General features: G+C 42.6%; 1 protein-coding gene across 1 annotated transcript in view; it reads right to left on the bottom strand.

Annotated features, from left to right (window-relative positions):
- Positions 1-3,074: 3,074 nt before the first annotated feature.
- The window catches only part of egf (epidermal growth factor), a 28,032-nt gene continuing 17,501 nt past the window's right edge, over positions 3,075-13,605 (bottom strand). Inside the window, exons 8-24 of the mRNA XM_052488486.1 lie at positions 12,857-12,979; positions 12,107-12,232; positions 11,797-11,933; positions 11,397-11,545; positions 11,047-11,151; positions 10,719-10,942; positions 10,444-10,611; positions 10,201-10,341; positions 9,936-10,103; positions 9,676-9,792; positions 8,278-8,403; positions 8,046-8,168; positions 7,482-7,671; positions 6,836-7,000; positions 4,601-4,703; positions 4,332-4,428; positions 3,075-4,136 (exon numbers count right to left, since the gene is read on the bottom strand). Coding sequence (XP_052344446.1) covers positions 3,955-4,136; positions 4,332-4,428; positions 4,601-4,703; positions 6,836-7,000; positions 7,482-7,671; positions 8,046-8,168; positions 8,278-8,403; positions 9,676-9,792; positions 9,936-10,103; positions 10,201-10,341; positions 10,444-10,611; positions 10,719-10,942; positions 11,047-11,151; positions 11,397-11,545; positions 11,797-11,933; positions 12,107-12,232; positions 12,857-12,979 — 2,444 coding nt within the window. The 3' untranslated portion in view covers positions 3,075-3,954. The remainder of the gene's footprint in view (positions 4,137-4,331; positions 4,429-4,600; positions 4,704-6,835; positions 7,001-7,481; positions 7,672-8,045; positions 8,169-8,277; positions 8,404-9,675; positions 9,793-9,935; positions 10,104-10,200; positions 10,342-10,443; positions 10,612-10,718; positions 10,943-11,046; positions 11,152-11,396; positions 11,546-11,796; positions 11,934-12,106; positions 12,233-12,856; positions 12,980-13,605) is intronic.

The following is a 13,605-nucleotide window of genomic DNA, read 5'->3' as shown; positions in this document are numbered from 1 at the left end:
TGGTGTTTTACAGTACTGTTGAAAAGATATCCTTATTTCCACCAGACAGTTTTTTTGGGGTGAATATAAGGATTTTATTACCAGCAAAGATATACAAGCATTGACACAAATGTACGTTTCAACAGGTCAATCCAGTCAAATGGAGCATGTGTGTGCTGAATGACAGAATACAGCAAAACCAAATAGAAAAGGAAACCAGTTGTTATGAAGTTCTTGAAGAAGATCACAGTCGTTGTCAATAACTTGAGCAGGTACAGTATATAAAAGGTCACATGCAAACAAAGAAAAAGCAGAAGTCAGTACCATAACAAGCTTCCACTTTCCTTCTCTACTATTAGTAGTCTTTATGTGGTCTGCACAAGTATTCACAGATAGCGTATAGGTAATGTATGCATCCCAAATGGCACCCTATTCCATATGTAGTCCACTCCTTTTGAACAGGGCCCATAGGGCTCCGTTCAAAAGTAGAACACTATGTAAGGGAATAGGGTGCCATTTGGGATGCACTTTTAGCGGTGCACTATGCATCCCATGCCTCTCTCTGTTTTTCTTTTATTCAGACAACCCCAGCATCTCCAATGGAAACGTCCCTTTTCGAAACAAAACAATGTAGTTAAAAACCAGCATCAATCTTATCTGTTCCACGATCAATAGGAAAAGTTAGTCTACACTGTCGATCAAAAGTTTTAGAACACCTACTCATTCAAGGGTTTTTCTTTATTTTTAGTATTTTCTACATTGTGGAATAATAGTGAAGACATCAAAACTATGAAAAACACACATGGAATCATGTAGTAACCAAAAAAGTAACCAAATCAAAATAAATGGATTTTAAATGTTTATTTCAAATAGCCACCTTTTTCCTTGATGACAGCTTTGCAAACTCTTGGCATTTTCTCAACCCGTTTCATGAGGTAGTCACCTGGAATGCATGTTAATTAACAGGTGTGCCTTCTTAAAAGTTAATTTATGGAATTTATTTCCTTCTTAATGCATTTGAGCCAATCAGTTGTGTTGTGACAAGGTAGGGGGAAAGGTAGGGAAGGTATACGGAATATAGCCCTATTTGGTAAAAGACCAAGTCCATATTATGGAAAGAACAGCTCAAATAAGCAAAGAGTAATGACAGTCCATCATTACTTTAAGACATGAAGATCACTCAATTACGGAACATTTCATGAACTGTGCAGTTGCAAAAAACATTAAACGCTATGATGAAACTGGCTCTCATGAGGACCTCCACAGGAAAGGAAGACCCAGAGTTACCTCTGCTGCAGAGGACAAGTTCATTAGAGTTACCAGCCTCAGAAATTACAGCCCAAGTAAATGCTTCACAGAGTTCAAGTAACAGACACATCTCAATGTCAATTGTTCAGAGGAGACTGCGTGAATCAGGCATTCATGGTTGAATTGCTGTAAAGAAACCATTATTAAAGGACACCCATAATAAGAAGAGACTTGCTTGGGTCAAGAAACATGAGCAATTGACATTAGACTGGTGGAAATGTGTCCTTTGGTCTGCAGTCCAAATTAGAGACTTTTGGTTCCAACTGCCGTGTTTTTGTGAGATGCGGTGTGGGTGAACGGATGATCTCCGCATGTGTGGTTCTCACCGTGAAGCACGGAGGAGGAGGTGTTACGGTGTGGGGGTGCTTTGCTGGTGACACTGTCTGTGATTTGTTTAGAATTCAAGGCACACTTAACCAGCATGACTACCACAACCTTCAGCAGCGATATGCCATCTCATCTGGTTTGGGCTTAGAGGGACAATCATTTATTTTTCAACAGGAAAATGACCCAAAACACCTCCAGGTTGTGTAAGGCCTATTTGTCCAAGAAGGGGAGTGATGGAGTGCTGCATCAGATGACCTGACCTCCACAATCCCCCGACTTCAACCAAATTGAGATGGTTTGGGATGAGTCGGACCGCAGAGTGAAGGAGAAGCAGCCAATGATTGCTCCGTGTATGTGGGAACTCCTTCAAGACTGTTGGAAAAGTATTCCCGGTGATGCCGGTGAGAGAATGCCAAGAATGTGCAAAGCTGTCATCAAGGCAAAGGGTAGTTATTTGAACAATCTCAAATATAAAATATTTAGATTAGTTTAACACTTTTTTTGGTTACTAAATTATTCCATATGTGTTATTACATAGTGTTGATGTCTTCAATGTTATTCTACTATGTAGAAAATCTAGAAAAACCCTTGAATGAGTAGGTATTCTAACATTTTTGACCAGTAGTGTATAACAGAAAATTGGAGGACTAGGAATGAAAATGATATTTGCCTGTATAAAAATAAATATACCATCAAAGTCACACAAACTATATGCTGGCAGATGACAGGATGGCTAAACAATGTACTAAAATACAAGTAAAAGATTTACTGGAGTTATTCATAAAATTGACAGAGCTATACATTTGTTCATTGACTTTGATACTATCCTCCACTCTCCTCCTCCAAGCTTATACACAGGTGCTCTGCCTGAACTCTCCATTTTTGGTATGTTCTTTCTTCACTCTGTTCCATTTCCCTCTATTTCACTATGCCACCATTAATGAGTATGCCTAAACCTCTGAGAGGTGTGATCGCAATACAATGATTCACTGTGCATCACAGGTTACTGTCCAAATCGAATCGGATGTTGATCATTGATCGTTACCAAAGCAAGCAATCTTTGAATAGGTCACATTGACATCATCACACTGAAGCTGAAACACCTCTTGAAAACTTTTGAACCTGTATTATGGCAACGCAATCTTTGGAAGGCACAAATCTACAATGAGCAACCTTACACTCGGAGAAGCAACTTTTTAATCAATGATCTTTTTCTTCTTTTTTTTAATAAAGCAAGCCTTGATTCAATACGTGCATTTGAAATGTGATCTAGCATGGCACGTTTTGTCTGATAAAACATTAACACATCTCTTATACAGCAGCTAGCAAGGAAAGGTGACTATAAACAAATATCCTAGTTGGAACACCACAAAAATGAAGGATATGCAAATGTTGAGGATAGAGATTAATCCCCCCCCACATAGGTCTACCTAAATATAGACTAGGCAGAGGCTGTGTGACCAGACTGGACCACCTGTTCAGCCCCAGTCTCGTCCCCCCAGGACGCCTCTTTGCCAGAGCTAAACAACCGTATTACCTTTTGTGCATGTGTAACTTTACTTTAGTTCTGAACAGCTGAAATAAAAACCCTGTGGTGATTTGAACACCCCCCCCCCTCCACACACACACACACACACACGTGTTGACGTGATCAACGTGTGCCTACAAAATTCTCTGTCTGTTCTAACTAAGCATTTTGCAGTTCCATAAACATAAGGAGGACACAGACAATATTCGTATCCTAAATGTGGGGTGAAACCAAACGCATTTAGCCTGCATGACAACTTAACATGTACCATGTAGCTTAGACCTGTCTTCACAGTGCACTGGGGCGAAGCAACGGCATTTGAACCATAAATAAGATACAGCTGTTATTTCGCTTCTCAGTGATCATGCAATACTGCACGATTCGATAGACAGCGCATCAATGAAATAGCCTTCCACCACTGGGCATTCAAACTTTCTGCGCGTGTAGGTGTTCTGGGAGTGTCTCACATGCACAGAAGGTGCTGTTGTTTAGCTATCGGGAAGAGGCATCCAGAGAAGCAGGCAATACACCCACTCCCTAGAGAAAACAGGGCTATAAACATCAAGGAAAGACAGAGTCTTAAGCAACCTAAGGGTTCTTCTAGCCTGGAATCAACACTGAATATCACTTTGTTTCACTATTGTTTCCTGAACTCAGTCTGGAGAAGCTCCAATAGATGGGCAGTTGGACCGTCTACTAGGACGATATTCAGTGTGGATTCCAGGCTAGCAATCTCCAGGTCCCAGTGTGTGTTTTTGGTTTCTCATTTGGGGGTGGGTTAATTTCATAAGGGTATATGAGTGGGCATGACCTCAGGTGAGCTGAGGGATGGCAGAGGCAGGCTGAGGGTCATCCAGGAAAATGAGGTTGTCGATGGACTTGAGGTGGTTGGCGCCCGTCTTGTTCGTCTCCATGGTAGCCAATCCAAAAGAGCACTCATACCCTTTATTGAGTTTGGGAATAGCCACTGCCTCCTCTGACACAAAGCTTTCACCTGTCCAATCAAAGCAAAGCTCACTTCAATCCAGGGTCCAATAATACAATGTGGTTGTGCTTTATTTCACCATACAGATATTGGAAGGTACTTACAATGGAATTACGTAGTAAAGCCATGACTACATACTAATAACCTATAAATTACATGTTTTATTTGATTGGGATTCATTAAAACAAGCATGTGTGATGGCACCTGTTTCGGAGGAGCAAGAGGGACAAACAGCTCTTCTTGGACAGCCCATGACGTGAATGACCTTTCCATCGCCACCGTGTTCCAAAACAACATAGAACTTAAACAGAAGGGATAACAGTTGGGGAACACAGTAAGGTAACATACAGTAGCCTACTTGTCGTTTTGGGACACCGCTCAAACAATATTCTCTGCATGTGACCCACAAGGCCTTTTGTGAGTGGTCATTGTTTTTCTGTGCGGAAGTCACCATTAACTGGGTTCAGACTTACCCGTGGCGTCTTGGGGACGGTGGTCTCTGACATGGTGTCATCACTGGTGCTTGTGTCGCTCATGTCATCCACCGAGGGGTGTTTCCGAACGAATCTCCTGGACCTGCAATCACATGGCGTATCATTGTGTCATATGTCAACATATAGTCTTGTGTGGCTCACTTGGTAGAGCATGGCACTTGCAATGCCAGAGCTGTGGGTTTGATTCCCACTGGGGACGAGTATGAAAATGGATGCACTCACTACTTAAGTCGCTCTGGATAAGAGTGTCTGCTAACCTGTAAAAATGTCACTTATATACAGTAACATGCAAAGCATCTGTCCATAATGCATTATTAAAGTGTACATGCATTTATACGGGCTGTCGTTAGCAACCGTGAGCCGTTGTTAGCAAGCATTGTATGACAAAAGACACATCCCTTCATATAATATAATGGAAACCATAGGGTATCTCATTCACAGATCTAGAGGGAATAGGGGTTATGTTGTCTTCAGTGCATAACGCATGACAACTACAATGCCAGTGTCACCCCCGGATATAGAATACACTGATAGAGAGTAAGCTGTGTCAATACCGACAAGTAAATATGAATGCTCATATCTATGTAAATGGTGACCTGGGAGTCCTGACTGGTGGTATCATTTTGACAGGCCGTATCAGTTCCACAGTAAAGCATGTCCCCACGAACTACAGCATGCCTCTAGATAATATCACATGCAAAGAGCCATGAGTCATGAAGGCAAGGAAGGCGAAACATCAATTTTACAGTCCACTGTAGGTCGTATAGAGTAAGTGGCTCTATTACTTTATTACAGTGGTGTATGTTTGATCTCTGTGTCCTGTCTTTTCACCTGGAGAAGTGTGTGTGTGTGTGTGTGTGCGTGCGTGCGTGCGTGTGTGTGTGTGTGTGTGTGTGTGTGTGTGTGTGTGTGTGTGTGTGTGTGCGTGTGTGTGTGTGTGTGTGTGTGTGTGTGTGTGTGTGTGTGTGTGTGTGTGTGTGTGTGTGTGTGTGTAACTATATTTTCAGCAGAAAGAGAGAGAGAGAGAGAGAGAGAGAGAGAGAGAGAGAGAGAGAGAGAGAGAGAGAGAGAGAGAGAGAACGAGCAAGAGAGGGCGAGAGAGTGTGAGTGTGCATCATGTGTCCCAGCACGCTCAAGTGTGTTGGGTGCATCAGCTACAAGAACTAAACTGCACAAAGCTACATCTGCACCTGCAGCCAAGTGCGAAAGACAATTTTGGGAAAGAGCTATTGCCTATTGTCACCAGTGTAGCGTTTGAACCGGGATATAGCTCAGTGGGTCCATCTTGGGGCAGAGAAATGACCTATTTTGATGTGCAATTGCTGTAGAACAAGCTAAACCAAGCATGTAATTGAAAGCATGCCTCTTTCAGCAGGAAGCCAAAGGAAGAGACCCTGGAAGAGTAAAAGGCCCTGCTTTGTGAGTCAAAAGAGCCGCAGAGACACCGTCGTGTCTCTCTAAGCCACCAAAACATCCGTCAAGAGAATCAGCCACTTAACTCAGTTAAGGGAGGGTGTGTGTACGTGTGGAATCAAAAAGACGGGAATATAGAGTGTATGTATGCTCATGGCAAAATGGGTCCGTACGCCGCCATTTGTTCTATGTGATTAGCTCACTTTGTATCTTCTCCCCTGCTGTTGTGCCGTCCCCTATATTACACGGACCACGCCACTCTGCGTTTGATAGACACCTCTTTATGTTTCTGCAAAGGGGATTGCATACTTGTCATGGTGTTAGGCCCATGGAGGGCCCACGTCTTTAATCTGTTGGGCCTATGCTCCCGATGCCTCTGCCGAGTATACAATTTTACGCATCACGTTTACATGGACACACACACCAACATCACATACACAGTAAACACACAGCAAATGGCCCCAGTCTGATAACAATTTGGACCATTCATTTTGAGCAAAATTGAACAAAGCCTATTTGTGTCTGGGGTATTTAATACACTTTATTCTATGGTTTCAAAAGGGAATAGCTTATGTAATTATTTTGAACTTAATATATAAGGACAGGCTGTAACACTGTGTGTACTGCGTACCACAGCTACATCTGTTTTTGACCAAACGTGGTAAGGACTACAGCAGTCTGTTACAGGTTAAGTACATTATTTATTACACTGAGGGTTACTGTGGTATAAGACCCACCCAACCAACAATCCCAGTCCACCAACAATCCCAGTCCCCCCACCTTCCCAATTCTCTCTCTCACCCGTAGCAGTAGGTGACGCAGGCAGCAATGGAGAGCAGGGTGATGAGGACAACCATGCCCAGGGCGATGGCCACGTTCCTTCTCTTCTCTTGTTCGGCCTGCTGCAGCTCCCACCACTCCAGATCACTGAACTGACAGCGCTCTCCCATGTAGCCCGAGATACAGCTGGGAACACCACACACAATACTCACTATAACACACACATACAGTATGACACAACACAAATTCAGAAAAAACAACAAACTCAAAACTGGTGTTGGCTGATTTATGATAAAAGTCTTGCTTATTGAGAACATTTCTGTACATTTCTGTATATTTCTGTATATTTTGCAGACCGATGCAGAGGCAAACTTTAGAATCCTACATCTTACTGTTTTTTCTATAGCCTTTATCCCACTGTTGATGCAATCCTTTATCTCACTTTGTTACCAAAGGTAAAGAAAAGCTGTATATATGAAACAACAGTGCCACCTACTGCCGTTATCAACACTGACTTACTAGAGTGAAAATCCCTATAAAAAAACAATATTAACCCTGAACTCCCAGCCACTGTATCTGAAAGGATTGGATAAGAGTAATAAAAACAGTATTTTTGCCCCACTAATGTTGTTGACAAGTCAGCAAATAACAGTGTTGACCCATGTACAAGGAGGGGAATAGGGGTACTTGCTTGCAGGCATAGGACTCCATCTCTGGGAAGTAAAAGCAAACTCCCTCATAGAGACAGTAAGTGTCATGAGATGAGGGGCAGCTCTCCACTGTGTTAGTGTTCAGCCATTGGCTGGTGACGTCCATAGGCCTACTGGTGGTCACCCACGAGGACGTAGTTGACAACTCTGCAAACATGCAGAGGGGAGGAGTGTGGAGAGAGAGAGAGAGGGAGAGGGAGAGAGAGAGAGAGAGAAAGAAGAAAGAGAGAGAAAGAGAGAGAAATAGAGAGAGAGAGAGAAAGAGAGAGAGAAAGAGAGAGAGAGAGAGCAAGAGAGAGAGACAGAAAGAGAAAGAGAAAGAGAAAGAGAAAGAGAAAGAGAAAGAGAAAGAGAAAGAGAAAGAGAAATAGAAAGAGAAAGAGAGGGAGGAGACACAAAGAAAAAAGTAGGTGAAACAAAGGGGTGTCGTAAAAAAAATGAAGGTGAAGTTGAGCATAATTGTCTTCATAGAGATTGTTGCAGTAGTAATGTTTGTTATGATACTGTGTGTAGAACTGCACCTTGGCATGTGTGTCCATTACCACTGTAGCCAGCTTGACACTTGCAGCGGTACTTCCCTATAGTATTGATGCATTCCGCTCGCTCATCACATTTGTGTGTTCCCATTTTACACTCGTCAAAATCTAAATGGGGGAAATAAACATGAGAACGATTGTGAAAATGTAAACTATATGAAAAAGAAATGAAGAAAATGTATTTTTTAATCATCAAAGTTCATGAGTGAGTGTTCACCGGTACAGTGGTGCTCCTCTCCACTGAAGCCAGGGCGACACTGGCAGTAATATCCACCAGCAGTGTTGACACACACTGAGCTCTGGATACTACACAGGGCCATCCCCAACATGCACTCATCAAGGTCTAGAAACACAACATTACACATCAGGAAACACACATAATTCCCTTTCTGAGTTCAGGAATGACATTTAAGTCCCTTTAGCAGATCCTCTTATCCAGAGCAACTTACAGGAGTAATTAGGGTTAAGTGCCTTGCTCAAGGGCACATCGACAGATTTTTCACCTCATCAGCTCGGGGATTCAAACTAACAACCTTTCGGTTACTTGCTGAATGCAACCAGTTGGATATAGGGGGCGCTATTTAAATTTTTGGATGAAAAACGTTCCCGTTTTAAACAAGATATTTTGTCACGAAAAGATGCTTGACTATGCATATAATTGACAGCTTTGGAAAGATGACACTCTGACGTTTCCAAAACTGCAAAGATATTGTCTGTGAGTGCCACAGAACTGGTGTTACAGGCGAAACCCAGATAAAAATCCAACCAGGAAGTGCCGCATTTTTTAAAACCGCCTCATGCCAATGACTCCTTATATGGCTGTGAATGAGCTACGAATGAGCTTACGTTTTCCACGTTTTCCCTAAGGTGTCTACAGCATTGCGACGTCTTTTTAGGCATTTCCCTTGAAGAATGGCTGTAAGGGACCATATTATGGCATGTGGTCACATGGTGTCTCCCGCAGTAAAATACTGAGGTAGCCATATTTCCAATCGCTTCTTATGAGAAACCAACTCCCTCGACGGATATATTATCGAATATATTTGTTAAAAACACCTTGAGGATGGATCCTAAAGAACGTTTGCCGTGTTTCTGTCAATATTATGTAGCTAATTTTGAAAAGGTTTTGGTGTTATAGTTGTAGCATTTTTCGGTCGATTTCTCAGCCAAGCATGGTGAAGAAATGGGAGGAACATTTGCTATCTAACTGGGAGTCTCAGTAAATGATTTAATTTGGTTGCTTTTCTTATTTTCGTGAAAATGTTGCCTGCTGCCAGCAGAGCCTAGCATAGCATTATGCCATGATAAACTTACACAAATGCTTGTCTAGCGTTGGCTGTAACGCATATTTTGAAAATCTGAGATGACAGTGTTGTTAACAAAAGGCTAAGCTTGTGTTTGAATATATTTATTTCATTTCATTTGCGATTTTCATGAATAGGAAAAGTTTATAGGGGTATTTATGTCCGTTGAGTTATGCTAATGCATCCGAGGCTATGATTACGCTCCCGGATACGGGTTTGCAACTGGTTAAAGGCTACCTGCCGCCCAATTCTCCTAAACAGGAATTGAATTGGAAATCAAAAGGTACACATGTATGCACACACACACTCACCCACACACAGCTCTCCATCCCCAGTGAAACCTTCCAGGCAGTGGCAGGTGGGGTTGCCTCCATCCAGTAGACATTGCGCATTCACATCACAGCGGAGAGAGAAACAGTCATCCTGGTCTGGAAGTGCAAGGATGTTGCCGAAAATTTTTCAAAAGACCAATTTCACTATATAAACTGTGTATGTAGACAAAATCAGGGTGGCAGCCATTTGTGCTACTATGAAATCCACAGTATTGTTGTTATTGCAGTGTGGCTTTTACCTGACACCATCTTCTCAATGAAGAGTGTGGGCTCACTCCCTTCGTCCATGTTGTCCTCTGCCTCCTCCCCGTCAGTAGAGAGACCAGGCACAGGGAGAGGCATGCTCTCATCGTTCAAAGTTTTGTTTTTCAGAGAGAACGGGTCTGCAGACTCACCATCTCCAGAATCTGTAGGAAAAAATTATGAGCAAAACCAAAGTTGTATCTTTTTAAATCAAACTCGACCTGAATCTTTATGAAAGGTGTCAACTGGGGTTCATATCACCTGTTGATCTGTAGGATGGCAAGCAGCCTTTGCCATCAGCTGATTGGGCAATGTGTGAGTGACAGGAGCAGTGGGCGAATCCTAGCCTGCTCTCGCACACCTGAGCACAGCCCCCATTTCGATAGAGACAAACATTTGCTCCTGAGGATTACAATTAAACACATTTGGTAAAAGACTGCAATAAAGCAAAAAGGTTTTTAACAATAATATTATGGAGTCTCTCTCTCTCACTCTTCTTGCTACCTGGCTTGGCGAGGGGGTGAACCACAACTATAGATGCTGGTTGGACCATGTTGCCATGGAGACGCTCTGGGTCCATCCCTGTCCATTTGTCAATGCTCAGGAGCAGCTGCTGCTCCCTGTCCGTGATCCACAACCTGTCCTCAAACACTGCCAGGTCAAAAGGTTGACCTGGACCAATCAGAAGAGATAATGGAATTACAAAAAGAACACGTATCATATTTAGTTCATATATGCTATAACCTTTTGACTGTGTGTGTGTTCCACAGAAGCCTCACCTACTTCGTTCTCTGTCAAGACTTGTCGGTTGGAGCCATCCAGGGATGCCGTCTCCAGTACGCCCCTCTTGCTGTCACACCAGTACAGTCTGTCTTCAGTGAAGTCAATGGTCAGACCACTAGGGGACACCAAGTCGGCACTTGCGATGACCGCACGATCACTTCCTTCCAAAGACGCACTCTCCAACACAGGCCTGGTACCCATATCGGTCCAGAACAACTTCCTCAAGAAACAGAACAGAAATGATAACTCACCCATCTGCAATTAAAAGGCAGAAGACAATGTGTAGAAAAATTCTGATAAAGATATATATTTAAAATACCGTACTTGGCTAAAGGATGAACTGCAATTCCCCTTGGTTTCTGTATGCCTTTGCTAATAATGGTCTCCCTGTCGAAGCCATCCAAAGTGCTGCGGTCAATAGTTGAGAGGCTGAAACACAGAATTCAAAAGTAAGGTCCAAGGCCTAAGCTAAAATATACATTAAAACAGAGTAGATATAATCTGAGGAGAATGAATAGAATAGAAACAAACCATGCATGATATAATTCATTGCTTGAACTTCGAATAGTCCAGTCTGAATGTCAATGTCAATGTAGTTGTGTGTGTGCTAAATTTAAATGAGGTTCTGACAATAGCATTGGCCCCAGTTCTGAACCCTGGGGTACACCACCCACCCTCGGTCAGTCCAGTAGAGCTTGCGGTTGACCCAGTCCACAGCCAGGCCCTCAGGTGAGTCCAACTCCTCAGTGAGCAAAACCTCCCTGGACCCGCCGTCCAAATCAGCACGCTCAATCTGCTTCAGTACTGTACTGGCAAAGTACACCTAGGAAAACACACACCTTTTATTATTTTCAATCAATATGAGGCCATAAGCATCATTGGCTGACATGGACCAAACAGTTTCACTAACTCATCATTGAGAGTCATGCAGTAACCAGCAATGACCAATAGGTGGCAACAGATCTAAATACAGCTTTACCCAAAGTGCTCCATAGTAAATTCAGAACAGTCAAGTGATTTTGCGCTGCAGTTTTGAAGTAGTAAAACTGACCTCACTGTAGATCACTTCCTTACTTTGTTTTGTACGGGATCATAGTCCAGAGCTATTACTGTTCCGCTCGGCTCCTCCACAAGGCTTTGGTCACCAGTCCCATCCAGATTAACACGTCTGATGTTTACTATGTTGGCAAACAGCAGATAAGGTGGGGGTCCTGGAATATAATGAAATTAAGTGATGACAAATAAAAAACAAGAGGGAATACAAACCTATTTTTGCATGTGAATGTGTGTGTGCCTGTGTGTTTATTTATTGTATGTGTTTACATGTACTTGTATGCGTGGCAGCGTATGTGGTGTGTGTGAGTGTGTATCAGTGAGGACTCACCAGTGGCTGTGCAGCGTTTACCGTCTTGGTGGAGCTTGTACCCAGGCAGACAGTCACACTCCCACCTACCAGGAGTGATGGGGGAACATTGCTGACTACAGCCCCCTCGGTCGGAAGAGGTGCAGCCTGGGTGAACCACACACGCGCATGCGCGCGCACACACACACACACAAACACACACACACACACACACAAAAAATGGAGAGATTCAGTGACACAGCCTCACTCAGTAACACTGAGCAATAAAACCTCCCCCTTGTCACACTGATAAAACCTCCACTCTGTAACATTGATAAAACCTCCACTCTGTAAAACTGATTAAACCTCCACTCTGTAACATTGATAAAACCTCCACTCTGTAACACTGATAAAACCTCCACTCTGTAACATTGATAAAACCTCCACTTTGTAACACTGATAAAACCTCCACTCTGTATCACTGATAAAACCTCCACTCTGTAACACTGATAAAACCTCCACTCTGTAACACTGATAAAACCTCCACTCTGTAACACTGATGAAACCTCCACTCTGTAACACTGATGAAACCACTCCGTATCACTGATTAAACAAGTCTGAAACACTGATAGAACCACCACTCTGTAACACTGATAAAACCTCCACTCTGTAACACTGATCGAACCTCCCCTTCCGTAACACTGATAACATCTCCATTCTGTAACACTGATAAAAACTCCACTCTGTAACACATCTCCAGTGGCTTTAGGAAAACATTTAGTGTAGTAGTACCTCTGCAGGTCTGTCCATCCGGCTGTAGTAGGGACCCCTCTGGACACACACAGATGGTCCCCTCACCAGTAGCAAGACATCCATTATCGCACTGAGTCATATTGGCCAGACATGGTGAGGTCTCTGTTGATGCAAGGGCAGATAATTAGCAATTATATAAAGAACCCAGTGCTGTACTGCAGCTTGGCGGACATACAGATGACTTTATTCGAAATTCATGATAATATAATGTTGCAAAGCAGCTCTATCTCAGTTTAAGTGCTAATAATCCAACAAACATGTTATTCCAGAATCAGATGTCCTGTTACTTTGACTGATTTCAATTTTCTTTGCCTAAGCTGACCTTATCAATTGTGTCACTTGCAAAGCATTGCACGTTGTGCGTTTAACTTAAACCTCGGGCCACATCCGATGCTCAGGCACTAATATCCTCCCTCTCATGCTACAACATCAGTGAACACACTATGGAACCAACAATCACAAATGATTAAGGGCTATGCATGAAAGGTTGCAAGCGATGAAAACCAGTGGTGGAAAAAGTACCCAATTGTCATACTTGAGTAAAACTAAAGACTAAAAGTGAATGTCACACAGAAAAATACTACTTGAGTAAAAGTCTAAAAGTATTTGGTTTTAAATATACTTAGGCATCAAAAGAAAAAGTATAAATCATTTCAAATTGGCACAATTTTATTTTTATTTTTTAATTTACAGATAGCCTGGGGCACACTACAACACGCAGACATCAT

This window comes from Oncorhynchus keta, chromosome 30, assembly GCF_023373465.1.
Source record: "Oncorhynchus keta strain PuntledgeMale-10-30-2019 chromosome 30, Oket_V2, whole genome shotgun sequence".
Classification (NCBI taxonomy): Eukaryota; Metazoa; Chordata; class Actinopteri; order Salmoniformes; family Salmonidae; genus Oncorhynchus; species Oncorhynchus keta.
The sequence above is the reverse complement of the archived record's forward strand: the minus strand, read 5'-3'. Positions and strand labels throughout refer to the sequence as shown.